This window comes from Phyllostomus hastatus, unplaced genomic scaffold (assembly GCF_019186645.2).
Source record: "Phyllostomus hastatus isolate PE091 unplaced genomic scaffold, TTU_PhHast_1.1 phas_contig_40, whole genome shotgun sequence".
Taxonomy (NCBI): domain Eukaryota; kingdom Metazoa; phylum Chordata; class Mammalia; order Chiroptera; family Phyllostomidae; genus Phyllostomus; species Phyllostomus hastatus.
The window spans coordinates 30,916,373-30,944,042 of NW_025333872.1; the positions used below are offsets into that span (position 1 = coordinate 30,916,373).

At 38.7% G+C, this 27,670-nt stretch overlaps 1 protein-coding gene across 6 annotated transcripts in view; it reads right to left on the reverse strand.

The window, feature by feature from the left end:
- FILIP1 (filamin A interacting protein 1) overlaps positions 1 to 27,670 on the reverse strand; it is a 185,865-nt gene that overhangs the window by 34,270 nt on the left and 123,925 nt on the right. For all 6 annotated transcript variants that reach the window (XM_045843017.1, XM_045843016.1, XM_045843011.1 and 3 more), the window contains exons 3-4: positions 25,240 to 25,413; positions 18,487 to 18,665 (exon numbers count right to left, since the gene is read on the reverse strand). In XM_045843017.1, coding sequence (XP_045698973.1) covers positions 18,487 to 18,665; positions 25,240 to 25,413 — 353 coding nt within the window. The remainder of the gene's footprint in view (positions 1 to 18,486; positions 18,666 to 25,239; positions 25,414 to 27,670) is intronic.

Genomic DNA, 27,670 nt, shown 5'->3' on the forward strand with positions numbered 1-27,670 from the left:
GTAAGCACCCTTCTGTTGTGGCAAGGATATTTAGTTTTACAAACAAACAGAAGTATATCCAGTCACAAGGAATTAAGAATCCAGTCAGATCGATGTAGTCTACACAGATTTTCATCACAGTTGAACTGAAGATTTTCATCACTTTAAACACAGAGACAAAACATTATTAACAATCGAGGTTACACAAAATTAAATACACACAAATGAGAACCACACCATCTGCCCTTTTGTTCCAATTTCTATGAAACAGGTCATGTGAATGTAAAATCACACTAGAAAAATTTGGCTTTGGCCAAGCGAAGTTCTTTTGTGAAAGACTCACACTACCCTCAAGCCCTACTGAGTGCTAAATGCAAGCTATTTATTTTGATATACACTGCTGAATTCAGACAATGTTTTTATGGTGTTTTGAAAAATTACTAAAGTTGAACTTTTTACACAACTGTTTCACCGAGTCCAAACTTTAATACCATTCTCTGAAATCAAACCTGCTATTTGCTTCATTATTCTTATCACTGCCACACTGTTTCAGAACAAACAGGGCTTTCTTTGGATCTCTATGCATTCTAATTCATTGCTAACTTTTACAAGCCTTCTCCACATATGCAAAGAGAGATCTGCAGAAAATCCATGTAAAAAGAACAAAGAAAACCTTAAAAATACTATTTTTTACTTCAAATTAGTTGTTGATCACCAAGTAATCAATCATAAAGTAGAAGTTATATTTACAGTTGAAGGAAAGGCTGTTCTGCTAACCTTCTAAACACAGTAGGATTTTAGTAGCAAGATAAGAAATTTTTCCATTCTATATATACAAACTCCCCAAGTTTCTGTAGAATTAGATTACTTTTAACCTTCATAGAAAATCAGGAGCATGCCTCATACCACAAGATGCATCTTGGCCAGTTCCAGTCAAGGATTCTGAGGTTTCAAGGAAAGTCACAATAAGCTGATCACTCTCAAGGGTTGTCACCATCCACACTCAGTAAAACCTACAGCCGAAAGCTGAAAGATTGTTGAATTCTCACAGCCCTTGTCAGATTAGAGAAGGCTCTACAAATGTCCAAACCCAGCTTCAAAGATGCTCTTTGCAGTAACACTTAGAAATGAGCTTACTGCCAAGTAAGCCTATTAACAAATGAAATGCGCATGGGCTAGAGTTGCTTAAATCAAAACAGATCTTGACTTCCTTACCTTAATACTAGGAAGCATGGTAGCTTTTGTTTTTGTTTTTGTTTTTTATAAGGGGGTACTGAAGTTTGTTCAACAGCAGCAGGCCCTGCTCATCCCCCTACTCCACAGGGAATTAACCGTCACATTCCAGCCCTGTCATCAGAACAATGAAAGGTGAATGTTGTGCAAAACAGCTTGGGACCACTAACTGATGATGTCATTCCTCCCTTATATGGTTCATTATTGTGCAGATTTACTTTGGTCTGTGAAAAGGGGTGGAGCTGCCCAGGACTGGAAGGGCAGGCAGCTCTTAAGAAGCAAAGCAAGTCAACAGGAATTATGCTTTATATTGAGGCAAATGCACGGGGCAGAGGGATAAATTTGAGGGGGAAGAATGAGATAAATAAAAGATATGCATAAAATGTCAAATAGGCCTCACTCCTGATTTTTCAAACTAGCTAAATGCTATACAGTTTTATTCAACACACACTGAAATTTAAACAAGGAGCCCACCAGAGCCTCCTCTCCGATTCGGCTAATAGGAGGGGATTCGCAGTTCCACCAAAGTGCTGGTTCACTTTTGTGTTATCTAAATGAAAACACTACATTGTCGGGTACAGAATGCCAAGTACCCTATCTTTGAAAGAACATCGTGTCTTTAAAAAAATTTTTTTAATCTGATTTTCTATCTTTCCTAAAAGTGTTTTTTTCCTAATAAAGTTAAGTATCAATGTTTAATATCCCACATAAACAAAAAGCTCTTTGGGGGTCTTTTTTTTTCCTCCAGAGTTACGGGCATCTTGAGACTAAAAAAACGAGGAAACCACTGTGGTTAACCACCAACCGTTATTGGCATATTTCTTGCTCTGACCTCATAAGGTCACATTACAAATAATTCCTATTATAAGACCCTGGCTGGGCTGAAGTTTTTGTGCTTTATAGCCCAGGAATCTAATTTGTGGTGACCTATTGGATTTGGACTAGTTATCTCATTTTCTCCTCTCAAGCCCCATTTTATTATTTTTCTTATTTCTTTATTTTTTTCTCATTTTTAAATTATTTTCCCCTTTATTTTTCTTGTTCTGTTTTCTCATTTTTTTCTCACATTTAAAATTTTCTTTTTGTTTTTCTTTGTTCTCTTCTCATTTTTAATTGTATTTATTTTCTTTGTTCTTTTTCTTATTTTCTTAGAATTGGTTTTGTATTGTTAGTATTGGCATAGTTAGTATAGTTAGCATTGTTTATTACTATTGTTTATTAGCATAGTTAGTATTAGTTACCATACTATAATTAGTGTTTTTTGTTAGCATAGTAAGCATAGTTAGCATTGATGGTTACTATTGTCAACTAGTGTAGTTAGCAAGTCACCATGTCTAATGACCTTGCAGCCATCTCTGCCAAGGAGGAGCTGCCTATTGGTCACTATGAGCCCCTGAACAACATTGGCCAGGGAACCTTTGCTGAGGTGAGGTTGGCCCAGCACATTCTGACCAGGAGAGACATGGCAATCAAAGTTATTAATCAGTGAGGCTCCTCTAGACTTTTTTCAAGCAGTCCACTGTATGAAGGGCTTGAATCACCCAAATATGAAGTTATTCAAGGTGACTGCCACTGAGGAAACATTATTCCTCATTATGGAGCCTGAGTGGAGGGGACATATTTGATTATCTGGAGGACCACAACCACTGAGAAGGAGGCCCAAGCCAGGTTTCAGCAGCTGGTATCAGTGGTATAGTACTGCCACCAGAAGGGCATCGTCCACAGGGACCTGACACCAGAGAATGTACTTTTAGATGCTGAGTTGAATGTAAAACTTGCAGTTTGGCCTCACTCTGCACTTATTGCCCATAAGCTGAGCACATTCTGTGGTACCTCTCTCATGCCATCCCCTCTTAGGCCATGCCAGAGCTTTTCCTGCACCAGACCTATGACAGCCCCGGGGCCGATGCATGGAGCCTGGGAGTAGTTCTGTATTGGATGGTGATGGGGACCCTGCCTTTTGTGGGAGACAACTTAGAAAAATTGACACAGCGATAATGAGTGGGCACTTCCATGTCCCGTATTTTATGTCTATAGAATGTCAAAAACTTTTTAAAAATTAATGACCTTTGACCCCAGAAAAAGAAGACCTTGGAAGGTATCATGAAGGACCCATGGCTCAACATGGGCCTGGAGGAGGAACTCAGGCTGCCTTGTGGAGACATGGACACCCAGGTAGCAGAGATAATGGCAGAAAGTACAACAAAGTGCTGGGCATGGCACACACCTGATTCTGAGAACCACACCAACCAAGGTGAAGGGTAAGACCTTGCCCTTTCTTGACCCCAGAAGCCACAGTCCTTCCCCAACCCAAGAGGTTCAGCCATCAGGGCAGAAGATCAAACATGCTGCCAGTCCCCTTCCCAGCCTGGAGTCAACACCACCACCCGTAGCCCAGACCTCCAGTGTGGCCCTAGGGGCTTCCCCTCCACCCACAGCAGCAGCAGCAGCAGCAGCAGCAGTGGTCAAGCCCTAGGGAACGAACAGGGAAAACTCCCTCCACTCTGGGTAGTCTCATGGTGGGTGATTGTATAAATTAAAATCGAGATCCCTTGGATAAAAGCTATTTCTCTTGAATAGGTCACCCCCTCCCCCTGACAGTTTTCTAATTCATTACCCTTTCACTCTTCAGGGAGCCTGCTCGTCAAGAATTCTGTCCACCTTGGACTTCCTGGTTCCAGAGCTGGCTAGTGAAGCCACCTTTCTGGAATAGGATCCTCCATGGTCGCCTGCCCACCAAGGCCCAACTGTGGTCTGCAGCTGACCCTCCCGGAGGCCACTGTGACCGTGTGGCCCCGCAGCCCATCTTGGACTACCTTCACACCCCTGAAAATGTTCTGAAATGTCAAAAAAGTGCTGTCCACACAAACAAAGCGGCTAAACACATTCAACCAAATTTTGATGAGTGTGTACATCATCATGAAATGTTTTCAAAATTTACTCTTATTCAAAATAGTTTTCTCTCCACTGTTTCTTGTTTTGCCTTGTTTCCTACTAGCTTTGCCAAATGGGGCCATGAATGATAATTCAGTCAAAAAGCCATTAGGTAACTTTAAAAATTTCTAGTGCAATTTTTTTTCTATATGCACAGAATATATCATTTACATTAGGAAATCTCATTTTAATTACAGAATAAAAGCATAATATTAGATAAATTACTCAAATTAACTTTACCATTCACAGAATTAAATTTTGGGGGAGCATTTTTAAGTCCTCATATATCTTTGATATTGTATAAATATGCCCCTGTTATGGCAGAGAAAAGAATATGAAGAAAAAAGAAGTTAAAAAGAATTGCTCTTCTACATTCCTATGTTAATTCATGCCTTTTGCTTTAAGAACATACAACTTTTTAATTACATGAACTTAGTATAATGACACTGCAAGTTTCAAGGCTTCATGTGCATGTTTCAAGCTTGGAATTCTGAATAAATATGTTTTGACGATCTAGTTATGTTAGTAAAAGCTACATTAAGCAACTTTCCTGGTTAAGGTAAATTTACAGATACCAAGCCAATTAGTTGGTGGTTTGGGATTTTTTTAGAGGGTTTTTTCCCAGCTATTTTAATATGATGAGAAAAACTGAAATTCCAGAAGAAACTGCTGCCACTACTTGTTTGTTGCATGCCACGCTGCACCAGTGTTGGGGAAGGGCTTCTTGGAAACTGACAAACCCAAGACCGAATCTTGGCTTGGCACCTACTGGGTGGATAACCCAGAAGATGTTTATAATTCATTTGGTTTCAGTTTATTCAGCTATATATGGATTTTAACTTGTAGGATTGTTATGAGAATTAAATAATATAAGGCCACAGGCTGACACATAGTGGGCCCACAATAAATAATTAATATATTTGTACACAGTTTACTCATTTTGATCATGGTAGGCACTTTGCAACAGCACAAATTTGTGGCCTAATTTTGACACAGATGATATAAACCCATGTTTAAAAAGAGAATGTTGTGGGGGTGGGGGTGATGATTGATTATATAATCAAGTGGCATCTTGCACATCTTTGTGTCTTTCTGTCTTCAGAAAGTATCTTCTTGTCACTCATTAAAACAATAGCCTTATTGAGGTATAATTGACAATAAAGTTGTAAGATATTTAAAATGTACACTATAGTGACTTGATATATATTGTGAAAGGATTGTCCCCATCTAGTTAATTAACACATATGTCATCTCACCTCATTTTTTCTTTTTGGTGAGAAAATTTAAGGTCTATTCTTTTAGTACATTTCAATTATATAATACAGCATTATCAGCTATAGTCACTCTGTTTCACTTTAGATCCTCAGACATATTCATATTGGAGCTAAAAGTTTGTATTTTTTAAAATTATTTTCCATTTCCCCCACCCTCCAGCACCTGGCAACAACCACTTTTTTCTAATTTCTGTTTCTATGAGTTTGACTTGTTTTTAAAGATCCCATATATAAGTGATACCATGTAATATTTTTCTTTTTCTATCTGATTTATTTCACTTAGCATCATGGCCTCAGGGGCCATCCATGTTGTTGCAAATGGCAACTTTCCTTCTTTTTCATGGCTGAATACTCTTCCATTATATACATATACCACATCTTTATCTATTTATCCATTGACAGACACTTAGATTGTTTCCATATATTGGCTATTGTGAAAAATGCTGCAACAGATACCTCTTTGATAGCCTGATTTCATTTCCTTTGGACATATTCCCCAAAACTGGATGGCTGAATCACTTGGTAGTTCTATTTTTAATTTTTTAAGGAAGCTCCATACTGTTTTCCACAGAGGCTGAACCAATTTACATTCCCACCAGCAGCACACAAGCATTCCCTTTTCCCCACATTCACACCAACAGTTATTATCTCTTGCTTTTTGGGCTATAGCCCATCTAACAGGTGCGAAGTGGTATCTCATTATGGTTTTGATTTGCATTTCCCTGAAAATTACTGTATTCACTCATTCTTAATGGGCTGCCCACCAAGAATGAGGCATTATATAGGCACTGGGGATATGGTGTGAACAAGGTCCCAATGCAATGTGACAGGTGCCCTGAGTAAAGGGAGCAAGAATGTTTGCAAAGGAGGTGTCCTTTAAGACTTTTCCTAAGACAGTGACACCTGAATGAATACAAAGGAACAAAGAAACCAACCATGCAAAGAACAGAGGAAGAAGCAGCAAGTGCAAAGGGCCTGAACTGGGAATACATTTGGGAGGTTCCAGGCAGAGAAAGGAGGCCAGTGTGACCAGAGTGTGAAGAGCAAAGGAAAAGAGGTACAAGTCCATTCAAATGACTGGTAGGGGCATTTTGTTATCATTTGAAGTATCATCATCAGGAGTATATGCTCCATAGCTAGTTCTGACAAAATGCAAAGCCTTCAACATACATTAGAAATTTATCTAATCGGTCTAAGGAATGTTAGAAATCGTATTTTTATTGGTGAAATGAGTGGTTGAAAACATATGGCACCTCCACCCTTGTTTAAATGAGGCATAAGCCCCTGGCCAGCCCAGCAGCCTGGCATCTTTAGGAGTGCTGCTCGCTCCAGACCCAGGCCTCTGTTTGGTTCTTTGTCCCTCAAACTTAGCAGCAAATTCTATCACCTGATGTCACCAGAAAATCAGCTGATCCTGCAGCTAGGATGTTGCTGCATTGGCCTGACTGAACCTTTCATGCTGGGAATGTGTCAGCATGTCTAAGGACAGGGGGCTGAAACTTCACCAAACTTACAAGTACAGCTTACTCATAACTGTATGTGTGGCAAAATCCAGTTGGAGACTTGTTTTCATCGTGACATATCATTTTTCATGAGCTATCAATATCTTCCAATAAGATATGACAGTTAGAAAACAGCAAGTTGCCACACCATGGTAAGGAGATGGATTTTATTCTGAAGGATCTGATTACATGACTTAATATGCAGAGAATGTATTTGTGGGCAGGGAGGATGAGAGTGGAAACAAGTTGTCTAAAGAAAGCTATGTAGTAGTCGGACAAGCAATGTGATGGTAGCTTGGATAAGGCTTTATCTTGGAGTAGGGTGGTGTCAATGGTTCTGGAGAAAAATGGACAAATTCCAGATACAGTTTAAAAACAGAATCAGTACAACTTACTGGTAGTTACATTTTGAAGGATGAGAGAAAGAGAAGGATTGAGGATGATTACTGGTCTTTTAGTCTGAGTTATTAGATAGAAGTACTGTTAATTGAGATAGACACAGCTGAGAGGAATAGGTTTGCAGGAAGTGACCGAGAGTTCTGTTTGGAACAGTTTAATTGTTTGAAAAACCTACTAGACATCCAAATGGGTTGATCAAGTATGGATACTGATTTAGTTACTATTACTCAATGAACTAATCAAACATTTTTATTTAAAAAGAATTAAAATTTTTCTTTTCTATGAATGACATACAGCCAAATGGAGGCTCTCCTCTCCCAATCTTTAGCACATGTTGACCGAACTGTGTGTGCCAATGTAATAGAATGCACAAGGAAAGTGTTATGGTGATGATGGGCTGCCATGCAAGTCTGAAGCCCACTGTTGGTATTGTGTTAGCACTTCTCATGCAACTATAACTTCTCAGAGTGCTGGATCCAGAGTGTCCAGGCTCCCATCATCCTAAAAGCATCTGGTTGCCACTGAACATTATGACCTGAACAATGGCTCTTAAAATCAGGTCTTCTCACAATTGCTCCTTATTTATATTGACCAGGAAAAGAGAAAAAGAGGATATTTTCTGAACATTCCTGAGAAAGACCTAGTTTAGCATATGGCAAGTGGGAAGTTTCTCAATGTGTGGCTGATTGCTGGTGGTGCTGATCCAATGTGCTTTCATTTTAGAAGACAATTTTTATTTTTAATAATAATAATATTTAATACTATTATTAATAATAGTATTTTTATTAAATATTCTTATTTAATATTTAATAATAATGACATTGTTATTATTATTACAGCAGAGGTTATGTTCCAGAATTGTGAGAAGTGGATGCCCTGGGGGCCTGGTGTGGGCAGGCGAGGTGAAGAAAATCATGGGATATTCTAGAAGTGCTGTACTTGTGTTACTCACTTGGGGGCAGGAAAACATTTATCCAGGATCTCCCTGGAGCTTTGGTGATGGTGAATTAAATCTGAGCAGTAGTTCTTCACACAATTATGCCTCTTTCCTTGGGAGAAATATAATCCAGAACTTCTCAAATGTTACAGATCCCAGAAGTTAGACAACTCTGAGCAAATCAGTAAGTATTGGAGGGAGGAATTGTGGGTATAGGTAAGTGGGCAAAGTAAGACTACTTTGATGATTAGAATACAAGATTTGGTGACATTGTAATGACAAAGAGGAGGCAGACCAAAGCTTTCTCCCTTCTACCAGCACAATGGATATGGACCAGTTATAGTTCATCACTTGCAGTTTCCTTTACATTTCAAATCAGACATGTACTTCCTTAACCATTTAAGAATAAAATAAATAAAAGTAACTTTCAGTAAACCTTTACAGGATATTAAGCGCTGTTAAAAATATACAGAAAATCCTAAGGCACAGCATTTCTGAATTTAAGAGGAATAAGTTAAGATTAAATAAAGTTGACCTCTGGTTTGTTTGCAGTTGACGCTCACATTTCAGCCCCTGAATATTATTTGAATAGTTTCTTGGCTAAGAAATTCACATCCAAGAGCTGAATATGTTATGCATTGAGCATGAAAGACCCAACCTCTGATTAATCTTTTCTGTTCAAACTTTTCACCACTGTGAAGTACTTTCCAAACACAAGCTTTCTTGGAAAAAAGTACACACTCAGTCAAGGAGCCAGAAAGGAGCAACCTCCAAACACTGAAAACACCACCCTCTCGAGTTCCAGCTCCCTCCCTGGAGTCCAGGATTTGTAATGCTAATCTGAGTACCTTCTTCCAGCCTGGAAAAAAGGAAAAAATCTCAGAGTAATGGAGTTATTCTCTGTGGTGGTAAGAGACAACAGATTTTTCCAGCAGTTTCCTTTCTTAACTCTTTCTTGCTGTATAAATTTGTGCAAAAACATTTTCCTGGTATTAGGTGTGACAACAAACAGCTGCCAGTTTAGGGCAGCATCCCCAAGCTTTTCATTTCAGAAGAATAATCTCACCTACTACTTTTTAATACCTGACTTTATCCATGATGCTGAAACAAAACATCAGCTCAATTAAAAACTCAATTTGACTAGTTTGGAATTTGGGAACCAAGCACTGTGAACCTGTGCTTGGAAATTTTCACTTTTCAATCCAGTTGTTTTTGCAACCTGAATTCAGTTGCTTTTTCTGGAACTCATATATCTTACTAATGCTTCAATTAATTTAAAAAACCTATAGGATATAGATTGGTTTTGTATTTTCTGATGTACAGAATGCCTATGAGAATGATCAGCCCTGGCCGGGTAGCTAAGTTGGTTAGAGCATCATCCTGATACACCAAGTTTATGGGTTTGATTCTGGGTCAGGGCACAAACAAGAAGCAACCACTAAATACATAAATAAGTGGAACTACAAATTGATGTTTTTCTTTCTTTCTCTCTGTCCCTCTCTCCATCCTTCTTTTCTCTCTAAAGTCAGTAAGTAAAAAAAAAAATTTTTTTACTGATCAATTGTCTGGCATTACAATTACCTGGTTTATGATTGACAGTATCAGTGTATTAATAGATCAGAAAGAATTTGAAAAAATTTGTCACTTCAAAGCACCATTCATTGTTTGTCACTTGGGTAGACAATAATAAGGCTGTAATTATTGACTTAAAATTTGCTTGTAAAAGTACTGTTATCACTGGCCTGCTTGTCATTTCCTGATTTTCATTGTGTTTTTTTAAAGATTTTACTTATTTATTTTTAGAGAGAGGGTGCGGGAGGGAGAGAAACTTTGATATGTAAGAGAAACATCGATCAGTTGCCTCTTGCACACCCCTCAACCTGGGACCTGGCCTACAACCCAGTTATGTGCCCTGACTGGGAATCAAACTGGGACCTCTTGCTTCTCGGAATTATGCCTAATCCACTTAGCCACACCAGTCAGGGCTCATTATGTTTTTTTAAAACTTCCCATCTGCCTTAGTTTCTGAGGGCTCTCTGAGTAACAAAAAAAATAAGCACAAATTTGTATTTGCATACAAATTCCATTGATATACATACGCTATATCAATAATAATCAACTTTTTATCTGAAATATATAAAGTAGATCTGCACTGGACTTTCTAAATAAGTGAATTTATATCTGGATTCCACAACCAACTGTAACTTCTATGAAAAATACATGCATTAAAATAACCCCTCTACTTGGTTCACTATTAGGTAAAATTCTTTAGTTTGTGTGAGTTTTTTTTTTCATGTTTAAAGCAGTTTGCTTTAATGCAGCTACTGGGAAAAGAGAATAACTATTCCCCAGGTTGTTATAACAGGTCAGTCCAAGCTGGGCTTAAACTTATATTACTTTCAAGATATAAAATGTGTTCTATCACTTTTTAATTCAATAATTTTTTGAATATACAAGGTTATAGAAATATAGTAATATTTATGACTTTAGCAAAGTTACCATAGTAGTTTTTTCCCAAATGATGCTTATAGTTATCACATATTTTACTTCATATAAAATTTTATGTGGCTGAAAATCATAATACTGCTTTTTTAATAGAAAGTCATCATTTTTGAGCTATATATTTTATAGTTACATTTTACTCCTCAAATATAATTTTTTTACCACATGAGACTTATCAGTCCTTTGGAAACTTAAAAAGTCAATGCTGACTCTTCCCTTGATGTAAACCACTACTGTTAGATGGACAGTTCTCCTGAAAGGGTAGTAGCCAGACAAGGCCATAGGGCAGTGACCCTAACTCAAGTATGATCAGTTGTACCCCATGTTTACAAATAAGTTATCTGCACTATACATAAAAATAACTATCATAATAGCCACTACTAAGGGACTCAACCTTTTAAACTGATGTGGAATACCATATCTACTTGAAATTTCCATATCTACTATAATCTATTTCCAGAACATTTATAAGTCTATTGATCTGTCTATCCATGAACCAACAACACAGTATTTTACTTATTGTAACTTTAAAAATGAGTTTTGTTTCTGGTAGAAAAATATCTACTACTTCTCATTCTCAAAATTTTACTGGTCTTGCTTTTTCCTACAACATCTCTGAAGTGTCCTCTACTTCCCTCAGAAGATGCCTCTTCAGTGAATTGGGTACTTAGAGCTTCAGCAACTGTCTGACAACTTCCTGAAATCTTTCTGAAAAAGAACAACTCAATAATTGGTTCGGATATAGAGAGACTGACACCCTCACCACCTCTGACTACTGGGTTCTCACTCTTTACCTCTCATATACTATCCTCCATTTTCACTTCTCCTATGACTTTTCCAGAACAAGGGGTACCAAATAACAAGACCAAGACATTCTTATGTATTAAAATCTTAAATGGTAAAGTGTATTTCTTGCTCGTTGTCTCTCAAGCCATCCTTTTCAATGCCTTTCCTTTCCTTTGTCCAGTTTTCTTTGATTATTATCCCACCCCTTTGTATAATGTTAGAGTCCTTTTTGGTTCAAGTTTTGTTTTTGTTGTTCTTGAAGTCCAAATACATTGAATCTAATGAACTAAGACACCCAGCTAGGTTAAGCCTGAGATCTGGAAAACATCTTTACTATTCTTATATACATAAAAATGTAACTATAACTGACATTTACATTTAAATATAATCTAATAACCTCTGAAGTTGTATGGGTGGCCAGTGGCAGCACTACAAGACCCTGAATCATCAAATTGAATAACTGGATTTTGTGGTATATTAAAAAAAATTAAGGAAAGTAAAATGCATCTGGGAAATATTTTCCATAACAGAAAAAGTAAATTAATTTGCATCACAACCTTTAATTAACCAGGAAATTTTGTTGATCAGATGACCTGTTTCCTAAATATATCTATAATAAAGTTATATTCCTAAGACTGAAGAGTCTCAGATCAAAGCCTGCTAACTCAATGACCTTGAGAATGAGGGTACTGTAAAGCTTGGTGGAAAAGGTCACATCTACTTAAGACCCAGCATTTTTGTGTAGTTGGAATCTGGTGAAATGAACCTCAAGGCATTTTTTAATGGACTCACTCATATTTAATCCACAGGGTGCCTAGTTAAGAGTAAGTGACATGCTCCTAGGTCTACAGTGCTGAGCGTAGATACATTAATATCCTGGGTCTTTTAGGAGGGTCACCTCCCTTTTAATTCCAAACTTCTAGCCCTGGGGAGCTATCTTTGAGTCACTGATTGCCTGGCCCCTTTAAGGAAGATATAACATCATTTTTTTTTAAACTTCATCCCCACCTACCCTATCCCCCAACATAAACACTCAATCTGTGCTATAGGAGTAACACCACCAACTCAGCCTCCTTCATTTCAATCCCATTTTCCAGGGGGGAGTGGTATTTGCTAATTGCAAGGATAAGAGGAATTGTAAGGTATAGTTTGAGCCCTGCATTCTTTCAGAAAATCAGCTGTAAAACATATTTCTTCTGTGACCAAACCTCTGAATACTAATCCCTCTCCTTTCTGAAAAACTCTATTCTCAGGAATTTTCTCAGTTGGTAGGATACTGATAGTAGGGGGCATACCTCGTGACCACATCAGTGAATTTGAAACCTGGACAGAGTGGTTGGGCAGTCCAGGAAGTCACTGTCCAACTTTCCAAGTCATCTTTTCCCCCATTTGCTTTAATGAAATGTGTTCAGTTTAATCAGAAGGGAAGAATTTAGAAGTAAAAAAGTTCACTTCATTTTATTTTTTTACTGTGAGTGGCTCAGTTCAAACTGTTAATTGATTCTTTCAATTAACTGTTAGCAGTGACATTGGGGGAAGGAACACAACCTGTCTGCTCTACCACCTGCTAAACAGGGATGGTAATTATTGTACATGTTACAGTTGTGTAAGGATTAAAAAAGATGTACATGTGTCCAGCATTTTGGGGAGGTCAATAAAAGCTAACTGTGCTATTAAACAGCATGTAGCAGAGTGCTAATGCAGTGTTAGGGCTCAGATGTTTGCCGCTGATGTGTTCCACCTGTTGATTACTTTCTGCTTGGTCAGACTTGACCATTTACACATCAGCAGCGATCTTTTTCTACAAAGTGCTTTATTGTGATTTTCCAAGCTACCAGTGAAAAACATCCATTTCATTGCCATATTTTAGAGATAAGACATCTAAATCCAAGAAATTTTAGGAAATTATGCCTAGGAACCAGATGTGAATCTTTTTCAATAAAGGGAGCCAAAAATATTTCCCCAAATCTTAGACCACTAGAGCCCATTTTCAAAAACTTACTCCGTCTGACTGGTCATTCCCCAACACAGGCAAATGCAATACTGCAGCCTGTCCCATGGGCCACCAGGCACATGTCCAATCCTCTTCACATTGGCCTAAACTATACCAAAATGGGGCTTGAAAGCTTTCCCTCCATTCAAGCTCCTGCTCCTGCATTCTCTGTTTTACAAGTTCAGAAATTTCTCTTGAGATGCTAATTTGTACTTTTAAAAAAACAACTTATACTTGGAAAGCGTGCTGCAATATTATATGATGATATAATTATTTATTCAGTCCCAGCTGAGCCTATAGAATCCAAAAGCTTTAAAAATCTGTATCTATAGTTATGAATTTAGACAATACTCCCCCACATCATTTATACACACACACACACACACACACACACAGTGGCCCCAAATATTTAAGTTTGAGACCACTTTTTATTGATGCAACTCTGCTATCTCTATTCTGACATCCTTGATACAACCCTAGTGAGGCTTAAGATTAAAATCACAAGTCTTGATATTCAGACAAGGAATAAAATATAAACTCTAATGATGACCTCATGTGCCCAGAATTATGCCTTTAAAGATCGAGCTGGCTTAAAATATGGACCAAACAGAATATAGCATTTGGAAAGACAGCTTTTCTTTACCCAATCTTAATGCAATAAAGGACATTTTCATCTTTATTATTAACAATGCCATTTAAGCCCATGCATTTTTTCATGCTTTTTCCTCTTTTTAATTTGGGAATATGACTACTTGTAACAATAAATATGCAGCAAATGATGGTAATAAATTACGATCACAGTCTGTTGACTTAGAACAAAGGAAGCCCAGAACAATATCTTGCCCATTTTAGGGACTTAATTTGTGGAATTTTTATACAAGATGAACTTAACAACTCCTGAAAAGTTTTTACACTTGTGTGGTGTAGGTCAGCGACCGTAACAGGGAGGCGGCTTGGAAGAGGGCTTCATGGAGCCCTCCATAACCATCCTCAGCCTTGCATCCAGCCAATCCCAAACAGAATGCAACTGCAGTGGAACGCTCTGTATCCTAGCCAAACCTGGCTCCAAAACAAGTCCCCAAGCTGTGTCTCCAACAGACGACATCTCAAAGCTTCTCTCATGTTGACAGACTAGAGACACCGCTGGTGCTAATATCACTGTGTTTATATCCTCACAATATCCGCCCTTGTGCCTTGTAAAGATGTTGTGTCACAGTTGGAACATAAAAGCATGGAGGTGGGGAGTCCACACACACAAAGAAAACATAAAACAAGCCATTTTGCCCAAGGGATTCATTTGCATAAAAGTACCAGTGACCTCCTTTATAATCTTAATTGAACTACACAATTTTTCTGGGCCTCAATTTCTCCTCCCATAGAATGAGGAACTTGAAAAGGCTAATCTCAGAAATCCTTTGCAATGCTCAGAGCCTCAGATTCCCGGTTTCATCAAACACATGAATCTGGATTGCTTATCTAAACCTGCAATTAATCCCGGGTGCCTAGGTCCATTTTTTGTTATCTTTAACCATTTTTCCAGAAGAATCCCTCACAGAGCAGGATAATAATAGAGAAGGGAGCCCAGATGCTCCCTAAGGTAGAGTCTCCTGGCTCTACCCCTCCCCTCCCTCCCATCATCCCACCACCACCCAATGAAAAGCTGCCTGGGATGAAGACAGCCTGCAGAGTCGCACACCCAGCAGGAGAAACTGGGTGATTATTAAGAAGTAAACCACTTAGACTTATCTTAAATCTCACTTCCTTCCTTTACTCACAGATGAAACGAAGGTAAATGTTTCCAAAGGAAAGTTCTTGGCTCTCTCTGTCTCTCTTTCTGTCTTTTTTTTTTTTCCTTTCCTCACAAAAGGGGCTTTTCTGGAGATGGGAAAGGGAGTGCAAAACAGAGAAGCGAACAAAGGACTTGGAACAGTCTGTGCCAGGTCTCCCAATAGTGCCGAGAAATGCCGGTTCTTTATTAGCTGTAGCTCAGCTTCCCCTGCAGGTGTTGTGGCCACAGCTATGTGGCGCCCAAGCACAGGCTGCCAGAGCACCTGGGCCCTGACTGAGCCCGGAGGGACTAGCCCCAGGTCCTTGTAGGGAGGAGCTCTGCTGCAAAGTGGCCCACGGGAAAGCAAGCCTTAGGGTCAGCAAACTGCCAGCCCCTATAAGTAGATCTAATTATGACTGCTTACTTCGAAAAGAGGATTTAACTCAAAACAGATTTATAGCAGGGCAGTTTCCAAAGGGCAAGATTCCCAAGCCTGACCTTTGAGAAAGTCCTATAGGCTTCACTGCCCCGGGAACACAGTAGGCCAGTCACAGTGGATGACTCAGATTGCAGAGAAATTCAGAGAAGCCAACTTAAGTTGCCAGAGTCATAGTGGGTGTATAGTTTAACAAACAAGTAGTCAAGGTGTGCCCACAGTGCCATGTGCACCGGTGGGCACTTGGAACAGATCTGGGAAGAAAAAAGCATTAACAGTAAAAAATGTGCAACGTTGAAGTATAACCTGTTGAGTCAAAAAGTACAATTTCAAACCCTTGAAGTGGTTTGATATGTAAGTGAGAGTCAAAGGTCCCTCAGTGAATTCTTATCTAAAACATGACAGTTTGGTGACATATCCCAGTTGTGCCAATCAAAGTATCAAAAGCATCTTAAGATAAGTTTTTAAAAATTTACTTTGATTTTTTAAAAACCTCTACACAGCACTTGGCTCAGGAGACATAGGGGTTGTAGTTGTCTTAGTAAACTTAACTCCCAGAAGGGGCCTGGAGTTGTTCAACGTGAAGTTGATCAACACGAAGTTAATAAATAAACACATCTGGGATCCACTCATTGCATAACTGATGTAAAAGTACTGTTTGAACGGTTCGATTACTCTCAGAGAACACAAACATCAGGAAAACAAAAAGAGAGCCTGGGTAAGTTCCGCTGTTCCATCCACACACTTCACTGAAACCAACAACTCTGTCAGAGAACTGGTGCCCCTTCAGGCACGTACTTTGGGTTTGAAATTGGAGAAAAGAGATCTATCTGGTTAATGAAATAATTTACAGGATGATCAGAAAATAATTAATCCACACAGGTGTTTTAAAAAATTATTTGATTTCAGAGCTTTTAAAAAGTCTGTATCAAACAAGTTGTGACCCTTTCACCTGACCATATCCCAGCACAGGGGTGTGTTGCCAGTACCTGTAACCTACACTGTCATTAGAAACTTGTTTACAACTTTACACTGGAAAGTTCAGAGATTGAGGAGGTGGCATTTATTCTCACTGATTGGTTACCGAAAATCTCAAATTAGACCAATGATGTGTTCAAACATGAAGCTGACAAGCCTGAGCTGACAGAGCAGGAGACAGGCTGAAGGAAACCGTAAACTGAGGATGCTGTGCAGCCATCATTGTCCTTTGCGTTTGCACCTCCCCAGAAACAGGCCAAGTGCAATGACAAGTAAACAGCACCAAGAGTTTTAAAAAAAACTTAACCCAAACTTGCTCTGTTTTATGTTTTTATTTCCCCTCTTATTGTGGTAGCTTTTTCTGGTAAGTAAACTATTCTGGGAAAACCAGATCTCCTTTTGGTAACTAGATAATAAAGCTGGGATTGGTAAAGCTGTTCCTGAGTAGCTTTTTAAAAAAACATTTTTATTTTTCAACTACAGTTGACACACATGATTATATTCCTTTCAGGTGTACACCTCAGTGTTTAGACATTACGTATGTAACTTACTAAGTGATCATCCTGATGGATCTTGCACTCATCTGAAATTACTGACTGTATTCCTCCATGCTGCACTTTACATCTCCATGACTGTTCCGCAACAACCAATTTGTACTTCTTGATCCTTTCACCCATCCTCCCAACCCCCCTCCAATCTGGCAACTGTGAAAATGTTCTCTGTATCTACGAATCTGTTTCTGTTCTGTCTCTTTATTTTGTTGTTTATATTCAGTTGTTGCTAGATATGTATTTATTGCCATTTCATTATTTATATTTCTGATCTTTTTTCCATCTTCTTAAAGAAGACCTTTTAACATTTCATGTAATATCAGTTTGGTGGTGATGAACTCCTTTAGCTTTTTCTTGTCTGGGAAGCTCTTGATCTATCCCTGATTCCCTGAGTGACTCTTAATTTGCAAGTGCTATGCACAGAAGCAGACACGCTTGGTAACTCAAAGCATCAGGATTCAAGTCATTGGTTTCAAAGATTGTGAAATTCACAGATATAACTATTCAGCTAAGGGACAAAAAAGGACAGAATAAACTAAAAAGAAGATGCTTAAAATACTGCGTAGCATAGAGCTCGTCAATCTGGAGTCAGCTTCAAATACAACAATCCCTAGTCTGAGAAAAACTACCTACAAGGATATATAGGCAAGGCTCAACACTGAGTTTTTGTTTTGATTTTGATTTTTTTCATTGTTTTAAGAGTTTTTAACTCTTAAAAAGTTAAGCAGATAGTTCTAGTACATTAAGTAATTTCTATACATCTAAACATTAAGAGTTTCTGTACTGGCATTAAGAATCAATAGGATTCATTTTAAATTGTTAACTTTAAAAATTTGCCTTCCTGAATAAGTGCAATTTCAATCCCAAAGAGAACAAATAGATTAATTCAATTAGTAGAGAGGCCTTTCAAATGTGGGTGTTTCATTATTCAAGTTCATATATAATCCTGTGTTGGTTTTCCAACTATAAAGTTTATAGCTTACAAAATTCTAGTGGGAATGTGGAGTCCTACTTATATGCAGCCTCCAATATATTCACTTTAATAGTTCCAGAAAAAGTCCATCTCGCCCTCCGTGGTCAGAAGCCATTCAGAAGTTGGAACCAGACTGGGCACCTATCTGTGGTGTCACTGGAACAAAGTCTGGTGCCTGACAGCAGGGACAGAGATGAGGGCTGGGCACCCTGATAGGCCTGGTGGCTCATGAGCACATTACCTTTCCCGCTCCTGCTCCAGCAGGTTGGTGAAGTCGTCGCTCTTGTTCATGTAGTCAGTGTGCTTGTGCTTCTCGTTTTCTAACTCGTCCACTGTGCGCCTGTGACACTTCTCTGCCAGCAAGAGTTGCTCTAACATGCGCCTGTAGGTTTCTCTCTGTTTCTCCTCAAGTCTGTCCAGCTGAGTAAGCAAACATGGGAAAGAGTTTAATATTTTGCTTTATTTGTATATGACTCTAAATAATTTGTTTACATTGGTCTAATAATTTATTACCTGAAGGGGCATTCTCAACCATTTTCCCCATTCCATCATTTTCTCTAGGTCACTTGGCTTTATAAATTAGTCAATAATAAGACTGCAGTAACCTCTGGGCTCTGGCCCTTGTGCTGTGAACATAGGTGTGGTTCTTGAACTTGCAGGAAAACAAAGCCTGTCATTGTTTCATGAGGTGACACAAAACCCTCTAGTCAGACAGAAACAGGATAACATCCCTCCTGACCTTGGGACACATAAGAGCTTGGCATGCTCTTGGCATGCTTGGCATGCACATGCATCAAACTTCTCCCCTGAAAGGTAATTGTCATCATCACAATCCTTTTTTTGAAGGTTTGCAGTTAAAGGCATTCCAAGGAAAAGTATACAGAGGACCTACAATCCTGTGTTTTTCAAGAGATGATAAACATAGGGAGGATTTCAGAACTTGTAGAGAGCCCAAATCTCAGACTACAAAAGAGCTTATCAAATGTTTTTACAGGGCTTTTTGCCTATTTCTCTGGCCAGGCAACGAGATCTTTAAGGGGTCATGCCCTGATCATCTTTTTAGTCCTTAGTGCCTAGCAAAGTGCCAGGAACAAAGTAAGAGTTCAGTAAATGCTTGTTAAATTGGATCAAATCTTACAATATTGATAGGTCCCTATCCTACTGTCCTCTTCAAATTCTAGTACAGGGTTTCTCAACTTCAGCACTACTGACATTTTAGGCCAAATAATTTTTTATTTGGGGGGGCTGTCCTGTACATTGGAGAATGTTTAGCAGCCTCCTGGGCCTCTGCTCCCAAGATGTCAGCAGTATCACCCCCAGTTGTGACAAAAGTATTCCCAGACATTACCCTATGTACCCTAGTAGGGAGAACTGCTGATTTCCCCCGGTGGAGAACCACTGTTCTCCGAATATGTTGAAGCAGACTTATTTAAAGCTCATTCTCAATCCATAAGCAAGTCCCTAAAACCCGAGGGGACAGCTCCATGGGGCATCAGCATCAGAGCTCTTCCAGATGGGTTTTCCATGTTTGCCTGTCAGTCATTGGAAGGATCCAAGCTGCCCTCTACAATTGCATATTTTTATTGTGAATGAGTAATTTCTGGGGCCCAAAATAAAAAAGATACTGTCCCCATAATACTCAGTGCCTTCTGCCTAGATCTTCTAAAAGCAAGTGAGAAGATGGACTGGTGATGAAGCCCAGGTTAACAGGTAGCTGATAATATTTGAGATCATCAGGAATTGGCAAATTGTACCTTTATGTGTCTGGTGAATTTCTGTCATCTTAAAGGGACAGTCTATAGAAGAGATTTTCCCATAGCTTCATATTACAACATATTTTCCCCAGGACTCTCTCATTCTTTTACAAATGTAGTATTTATTTGGTTTTATTTTTTTTGCCATATTTTCTAGAATTTTCCAAGCATTGTTGAAACATCCTCCTCCTCCTCATCATCAGAAATGTAGAAGGAGCCACTCTTTCCCTCTTTCAATCCTTTATGATAACATAGGACTCTCCATGCTTTTGAAAGTATTTGAAAGAATAGCTTTTGTCCACTTATTTATACCCTTCCCAGTCCTCATGAAGGAAGGAGGGGTGACTTATTTGAAGGTTGTGTTTGGAATAGGGAACTGGAAATGAGCAGCTGGACCTTTTCATTTCTTATTTTTGACTCTGCCTGTCACAAGATGATACATTGTGTTCTGTTGGCCCAAACTCTCTCTTAAGTGGTTTCTCCAAAGTCTAGAGGGGGAATATAAAAAGCTTGATGAGGTCATTTATTTATTTATACTAATAATAAAGCTAAATATTTTAAGTCATCTGTCAGACTTTTATAGTTATCTCTCAATCCATTCAGGGAATTCTGGAGGGGGTGGGTTGGATGGGAGCATTATTAATTGGATGGTCAAATGAGGTATCCTGATAGATAGACATTGTGCAGGACATCTAGAGAAAAAACAGCACATACTGATATTTGGTGTTCTGGGGCTGCCTGGACAAAAGGTGGGGTTTAGCCTTACCACATTCTATCCATGTGGGCCTTTGAAACAGTTATAGCCCTGGGGCTAGGCCACTGGAGTAGTTGCTGGGGTTTCTGTGGGCAATTTTCACCTCACCTACACTAGCTCAGCTTGACCCCCAGCAGTTTGTCTCTAACCTATGGGAAGGATGCCGAGATATTGGTGTGTGCTCTGTGTTTTTCATGCAGAACTACAGACCCATTTCTCTTTAGCTATAAAACCTAAAAGCTAGTGTGTGCAGATCTAGCTTTCAATTTTAAACTCTGGATATAAGAAACAACATATGTAGCAGCGATCGGCGTGTCAGATCCTGCTTCTTATTGTTTTGTTCGTAACTGCACTGAGTTCCCAGGAGAGAACTGAGGTGAGCTAATCCCTTGGATCTATGTGGCTTGCCCAGAGACTCAGACCACCGCCTGTGGCTATAAGCTCTGTAGATTCTTCATTCATGTATACTGTATCTATGGCTTTTGGTTTTCAGAATCCAAGGATTTTAAATGGGGAAGAACTTCAGTATGCTTTAGACAAAAGGATCATAGTTCAGAAAATGAGTTTAGCTCTGTTACTAGCAGAAGGCTAACTGAAGAAGTATTAAGGAATTTAGAAAGAAATAAATCTTTCTAGGAGGAAATATGAGGTCTGAAAGACTAAACTGAATTTATACAAAGGGGAAATGGATCTAAGTGCTCTTAAAGACAGAGCTATGAAAAGTGAGCTAATATAGTCATTGCCAAATCAGGATGTGTGTTCAGAGGAGGCAGAGACAGGAGAGCCCAGAAAACAGAGCAGTGTGACTCCCCCCACAAAGAGGGTGTCAGGACCCCAGAAATGTTTGAAGACTGCAATAGCTACTCAAACCGGTTGCATGAAATGTTTAAACATTAAAATCTGAGAAGATCAGGATAGAATATTTGAAGTATTATTTGGTGAATTTCAGGGTGTCAAATATTTACATGGGTCCCAAGTGAACATGCTCAAGAAATTTGGAAATGTAGAATTTAAAGGAAAGATGAGACAAATAAAAGGGGATTCAGGCAGGACAGCAGCAGACCCCGGCACAACAAGGATATGGTACGATGGGAAAGTACTCCTTAGTAAAGACTATCCAACTCAAGGACATAAAAGTGGATAAGATTTGTATTGAACAAAATTCCTCTTGGCAGACTCCTAACTCCTTGCTGTTACTTCTCTCACTGAGAGGGACCATACAATATAGAATATGGAAGGCAGCATTAGGAAAATAAATGTCTAGGTCTGAAAGCATAGGGGAAGCAGAAGCCAACAAACTAATTAAAACACTTTAAGATCCATAAAATAAGAATAGAGAAGGAAAGGGACCACTTGAACAAACTGGTCAAAATGTTAAAAAAAGAAAAAAAAAACCTCAGCTGAGCCTTCTTACTACAGAAAAAATTGTGACAAAAGAAAATATTTTTGTTGCCTTGAGTAGGACAAGTTACTCAAGGAATAGAAAGTTCAAACATGAGGGAAGCCTAAGTTCTGAGAACAGTAGCACCTGGGTAAGGTATGGTTCTCACTGAATCCCAAGGTGCTCAAGCTGCAGAAGTGACACCTGGGGTAAGGGTCATTCTCCAGCTGAAATAAGGAGGCAATAAGGAAAACCAATGGTAAGAGATGGGTTTCTTAGGCCTGGGCATAGGGGCTCAAAAAGAAAAAAAATAAACAGGTGTTAAATATACAGGTGGAAAATTGGAGCACCTAAAAATAAGACCTAGGCACAGAGAATGTCGCCACTGCAAATCCCTAAACTTCGCAAAAAGATATATTTCAAATGTCACTCACTGAGGGCAAGAATAGTACTGTATATATCCAAAGAGATTCCTCCACCCAACATAGGGTTTGCCATACCCCATAATTACTAACATTTTGATGGTAACAGTCTGTCTGATGTGGACAACTGCCCAGACTGACTGGAATTTTACTGTAGCTGAAGATTTTCTGTATCTGCCCTCTTTCCCTTAGACATCCCCCACATCTCTGCTTTGGTCTTGGGAGGGTAACATGGATCTGCATTGCACTGAGTTCTAGGGTCAAGGAATATCATTTTGCTTGACAGAAACTGATCTTGGAGCTGGGGGTTTTCTCAGACTTTTAAAATTTATGAATGTGAGGTTGGTACTATGATAATTGCATGGATCCAATAATTCTTCGGACTCTGAAAAAAAAAGTAGACTAGAGGCACTTTAGGATGTATTAATTCACCTTTAAATGTGTTTAAGATTAGGATCCCTCTCACTAAGGTTAAGCAGAATAAGAATTTGGAAAAGAAAAACACCGAAACCTTAATTTATTTGGAATTTTGCTTAAGAATTATAAATTTTGATATCCCAAAAGCTCAGGAGAATTTAGTATTTGATGCTTAATTTCTCCCCAGATATTTGGCAAGGCGGGGATGGGGGGGTGTCCACCATATTGGCTTCACTGCTTAACCTCTAGTAGTTCTATTGAGTAGCCTAGCTGGGCCGAATTTGGTATGGATATTTGAATGGGCAGCAAGGTTTTGGCTTGAGGTGTAGTATGGATTCTAGGAACAAGAGCTAGACTATCTGTTTAGGGTCCCAGGACACTAATGGAAGAGTCATTTATTGGGGGTTTTGTCCCATGAAGTTGAAAGCAGGACTCCGGTTCCTGGGTAACATGAACTTGATTGTTAAGCCCAGAAGGCTTCAGAGACCAAGAGATGGAGATGGTGAGAGATAAATCTCTTATCCTTCCAGCACTGTGTTTCTCTCACAAAAATAGGACTTCACCATTCTGGCAGCATTGGGAATGGCAGCTTCTGTCCTTTTCTCTACCTCCTCACTCACTCTTTCTCAAGGGAAGAATAAACTCCAGATTGTTTAGAGAGAGAAACCAAGAAATCATGCCCAGCTTAGCCAATTCCAAAAGGACAACCCACAGGGTGGGTGTTTTCTGTTCTGCTCTTCTGTCCATGAGGCAGTAGCATTTGGGTTAGGTCCACTTTCTGAAGGTAGGTCAGAAACTCCTTTCTGTGTGTACTGTCCATAAAGTCAGTGCACTAGAGGCAGTGACTCTGGTAAGTGCATGTGCTTTTCAGACCTACTGCTCCTTTGAGGGGTCATTCTGAACTCTAGTTTGGGAGAAAAGAATTAGGAGGCTCAAAAGATACCATTTATCCAAACTGAGTTTCCCCAGTTCAGGTGATTATAATAATAACAACATGGAACTGATATTTTGACTTCTATATGTCTTTTACTCCTCAAATCCCTCCAAGTTCGGAACTAATTAAGGGTGTGAGCAATTACCAACCTTAGATCAAAGCAAATACCAATGACAAATATTTGTTGAGTACCTAAAATGTATCAGACTTAATGTTAGGAGCTTTACCAACATTGCTTCATTTAACCCTCACAACAATTCTATTATATGTGCACTGTTGTTTCTCCTGCTTGACAGATAAGGAAATTAGATAAAGAGCTGAAGCAACACAAGCAAAGCCACACACAACTAGTAACCATGGATCTCAAACATAAAACTGGATTCAGCCTGTTGACTGCATCCTACCACAAAATCGTCTCTTAGCATTTTGGAAAAAGATGAGAACAAAGTTTCAGTTTATCCTAGTCGCAGAAAATAGAATATTATAAGATCATCAATCTGCTGTGAATACTGTGTATTCACAGAAGCAGAACTTGACTAAAAGTTAAACTGTAATAAATTGGTTCAGACTTTACATTTATATGTTCTTTTTCATTTATGATACTAATTTCACATCTATGAATTTTTGTACATGAAATCTAAAGAGTCAATATGGTTAGATCCATCAACTGGTTCCCTAATTCAGCATCAAATTTCTATTACATTGTGAGAGTATTTTTAACATATAGCATTATGGGTAATTAATAACAATAAATAATTCCTAATGTAATCTCATATCAAAATTATTAAATTATAGCCACATTAGATTTCATTTCATCTTAAAGAATTGCCTTAAGCATTCCTTTGGGATGTTGCCCCCACCACTGTATTTCAGCCACTGGAATGAGATCATTGTAATTATCACAGAACTGATAAGATACCAAAGCACAGTGGCTTTAGAATCATAAATATCAATAATGAAATAAATTTAATTTTAGGTCACCAATTTGATAATAATCCTGACAACTCAATGCTAAAGCCAATAAGCACTTCAAATGTTACATTCATAATCTTTAGAGAAATTAAAGAAAAACAAACTGCAAGAGCAGGCAACTATCATAATCATATGAGAAATATATTTCCAACTTTACATATATTCAAAGAAATGCTTCAAAATTCTTATTATTGAATTGTATCCATAATAATTCATGAAATTTAATCATAGTTTAATTCTATAGTAGTGTATCATAAAAATGTTGCCTTTGAAAAAATATTAAAGCATGTAAAATGGAAGAATGTGGAGGTATCGGTCTGAGGTTCCCTTCTGAGGGGATTGTTGGTGTCGTGCCTTTACCTCTGAAATTGGTTTCTCATAGACATCTTCTCCTATGGATTTCTCCTGGGCTAGGATGGCGTCTCGGTGCAGGACCCGCAGCACTTTCTCTGGCTCCGCAGACCCGTAATGAGCCTCCAGAACCTCAGGCTTGGTTTTCTCTGTCTTCAGCATGTGGATCACATCTTCCCTGGCCTGTGGTAGAAAGTGCAGCAAGGTCAGATGGTTGGCAACATAAACCACATGCCGGGCTCACAAAATCAGCACGGAGCTTACTGAATACATCCCCCACCTCTTCAGGGCGATTGTCAAATTCACTGGGTTTTCTGTTCTTATTTTTTACCAAAAGCAGATTGGCAAGCAGATACTCTGCTTCAGGTTGCTAGGAAGCAGGCAGGCAGCAAAGGATTTGTGCTAATATTAACTACATAAAAACTGCTTTTTCTAAGTAGCAATGATTATAAGAAGGGGTTGGACTGCTCCTGGGATATTTACCCCCTTTCAGTGCAGATAAGGCCAATGACAATTAAAGTTTTCTAGTTTTCTATTTATGCTTAGTGTAGTATTCAAATATGGTTCAAAATAAAACTCTGATCTCCCCATTCTAGTTATAGCTGCATGTGCCATTAACAAAAACAGCCTGTACTGGTGATTTCCTGTTTCCCATCAAGTGATTTATTTTGCACAGAAAGGCATGGTTGGGAATTCACATGCTGCTGGACTGGGCTTTTTAAATTGACTATATTCACACTGATGGTGAAATTTAACCTTGTTAACATACAGATTACCAATCAGGTGAATCAGGATGGTTGTGTCAGAGTTGTTCTTTTGTTTTTTTAGCAAAACTTTTTTAGCATCTCACTGAAGCTCTCTAGAAAACCACATAATTATAGGTTTTATATCATATTGATATGGTCCCCATCACATAATGCAAATCCATCTGGATGTACTTTCTACTGGTTAGTAGTGATTACCTTTCTAGTTACAACAAAGCTGACATTTGCTAAATGTACTCCCATTTGGTCACACACTTGTTTTTCCAGTAATGGTGATGTTTATGAAGTATCCTGACTTCATTTTAACTTACACTAAAGAATAAACTGGTTGGTAATAGAGTTCAGTCTATGACAATGGAATAGAACCTCTCCCTGTGTTATGCTAACTATGGATTTGAAATTATAAACCTGACTTATTATCATGGTATTATAAACATCAGAGCTAACTAGCTGGTCCTGAGATAGCACAATTATCAAGTTGGTCTTTCTTGAGGTTTTTTACTTTTATTGCTAATTCATAGCCTTCAAAATAATCTAATTCCAGATGGCTAAAGACTAATTTATTACAGAAACGTCAATGGACTGGAATTTGCAGATTTCCCCATGTTGTTTCTGCCACATACAATGTGCTCATTTCAAGACAAAAATGGAAAATATTAATTTTGAAGAACCTAGTGGTTTGGAATGAGTGAGACAGTTAAAGTCAGAAATAGTTCAATAGAAAAACAATGTGTCTGCACGTAGGGTGAAAGGACACAAACCCAGATGCAGTGTCAGACTAGGCTGTTCAGTGTCTTCACACAAGTTAGAAAAGGTGCTAAGAGGTCAGAGTGCAGCGTGCCTAGTGAGCAAAGCATGGGCTGTATTTTAGCCCCTATTCATCCCCTCTGCCAGGCACTCTTGCGGAAGGCATAACTCCGTATCTGTATACCGTGGCCCTATAATGAAGGAACCTAAGGTATGTCGATTGCTAATGGTCTTCAGGCAGGAAGTTCTTCCTATGTTTACCATATTGATGAGTATATGTAGTATCTTCTAAAATAATGGTTCTTGAAGCTGACTGCATTGGAATCAAGGGAACTTTAAAAAATTCCAGTGTCCAGGCCATCCCAGACCAATCACATCCAAATCTTTAGGAGAAGGAACTAGGCATTAGTACTTGTTAAAGCTCTTCAGGTGATTCCAGAGTTGAGAGTACTGTTCACTAATCAGTGAAGAGACCTAAAAACCATACTGACTACAAATCCTTGGCATTATCTAATCTAAACCTCCCCAGTTCAGTACATTTCCCACCTTCAAGTACATTTCCTTTTACTGTTCATAGAAAGGTGTTGTCACCTTACTCCTCACACCAGAGGTCAGCCTTTTGCTTTGGCCAAAGTTGAAGGAAAACAAGCTGTCTTAAAAAAAGAAAAAAGAAAAAAGAAACACAGGGCCCTGAATTTATGGAATGAGAGAAAGGAAAATTTGGATTTGCATTTGGAAGTGAAAAAGGCGACAATGGAAAATTGGTGACCTAGAAGTCTCAATAACAAACTACTGTCTCCTTTCCATCTTTTAATCAGATGAAGCAGTTTAAGGGCTGGGTGATAAAGGTGAAGGGCTTATGAAATTGGAAGTTATAAAATACTCATGAAGATGCAAAGTATAGCATAAGAAGTATAGTCAATAATATT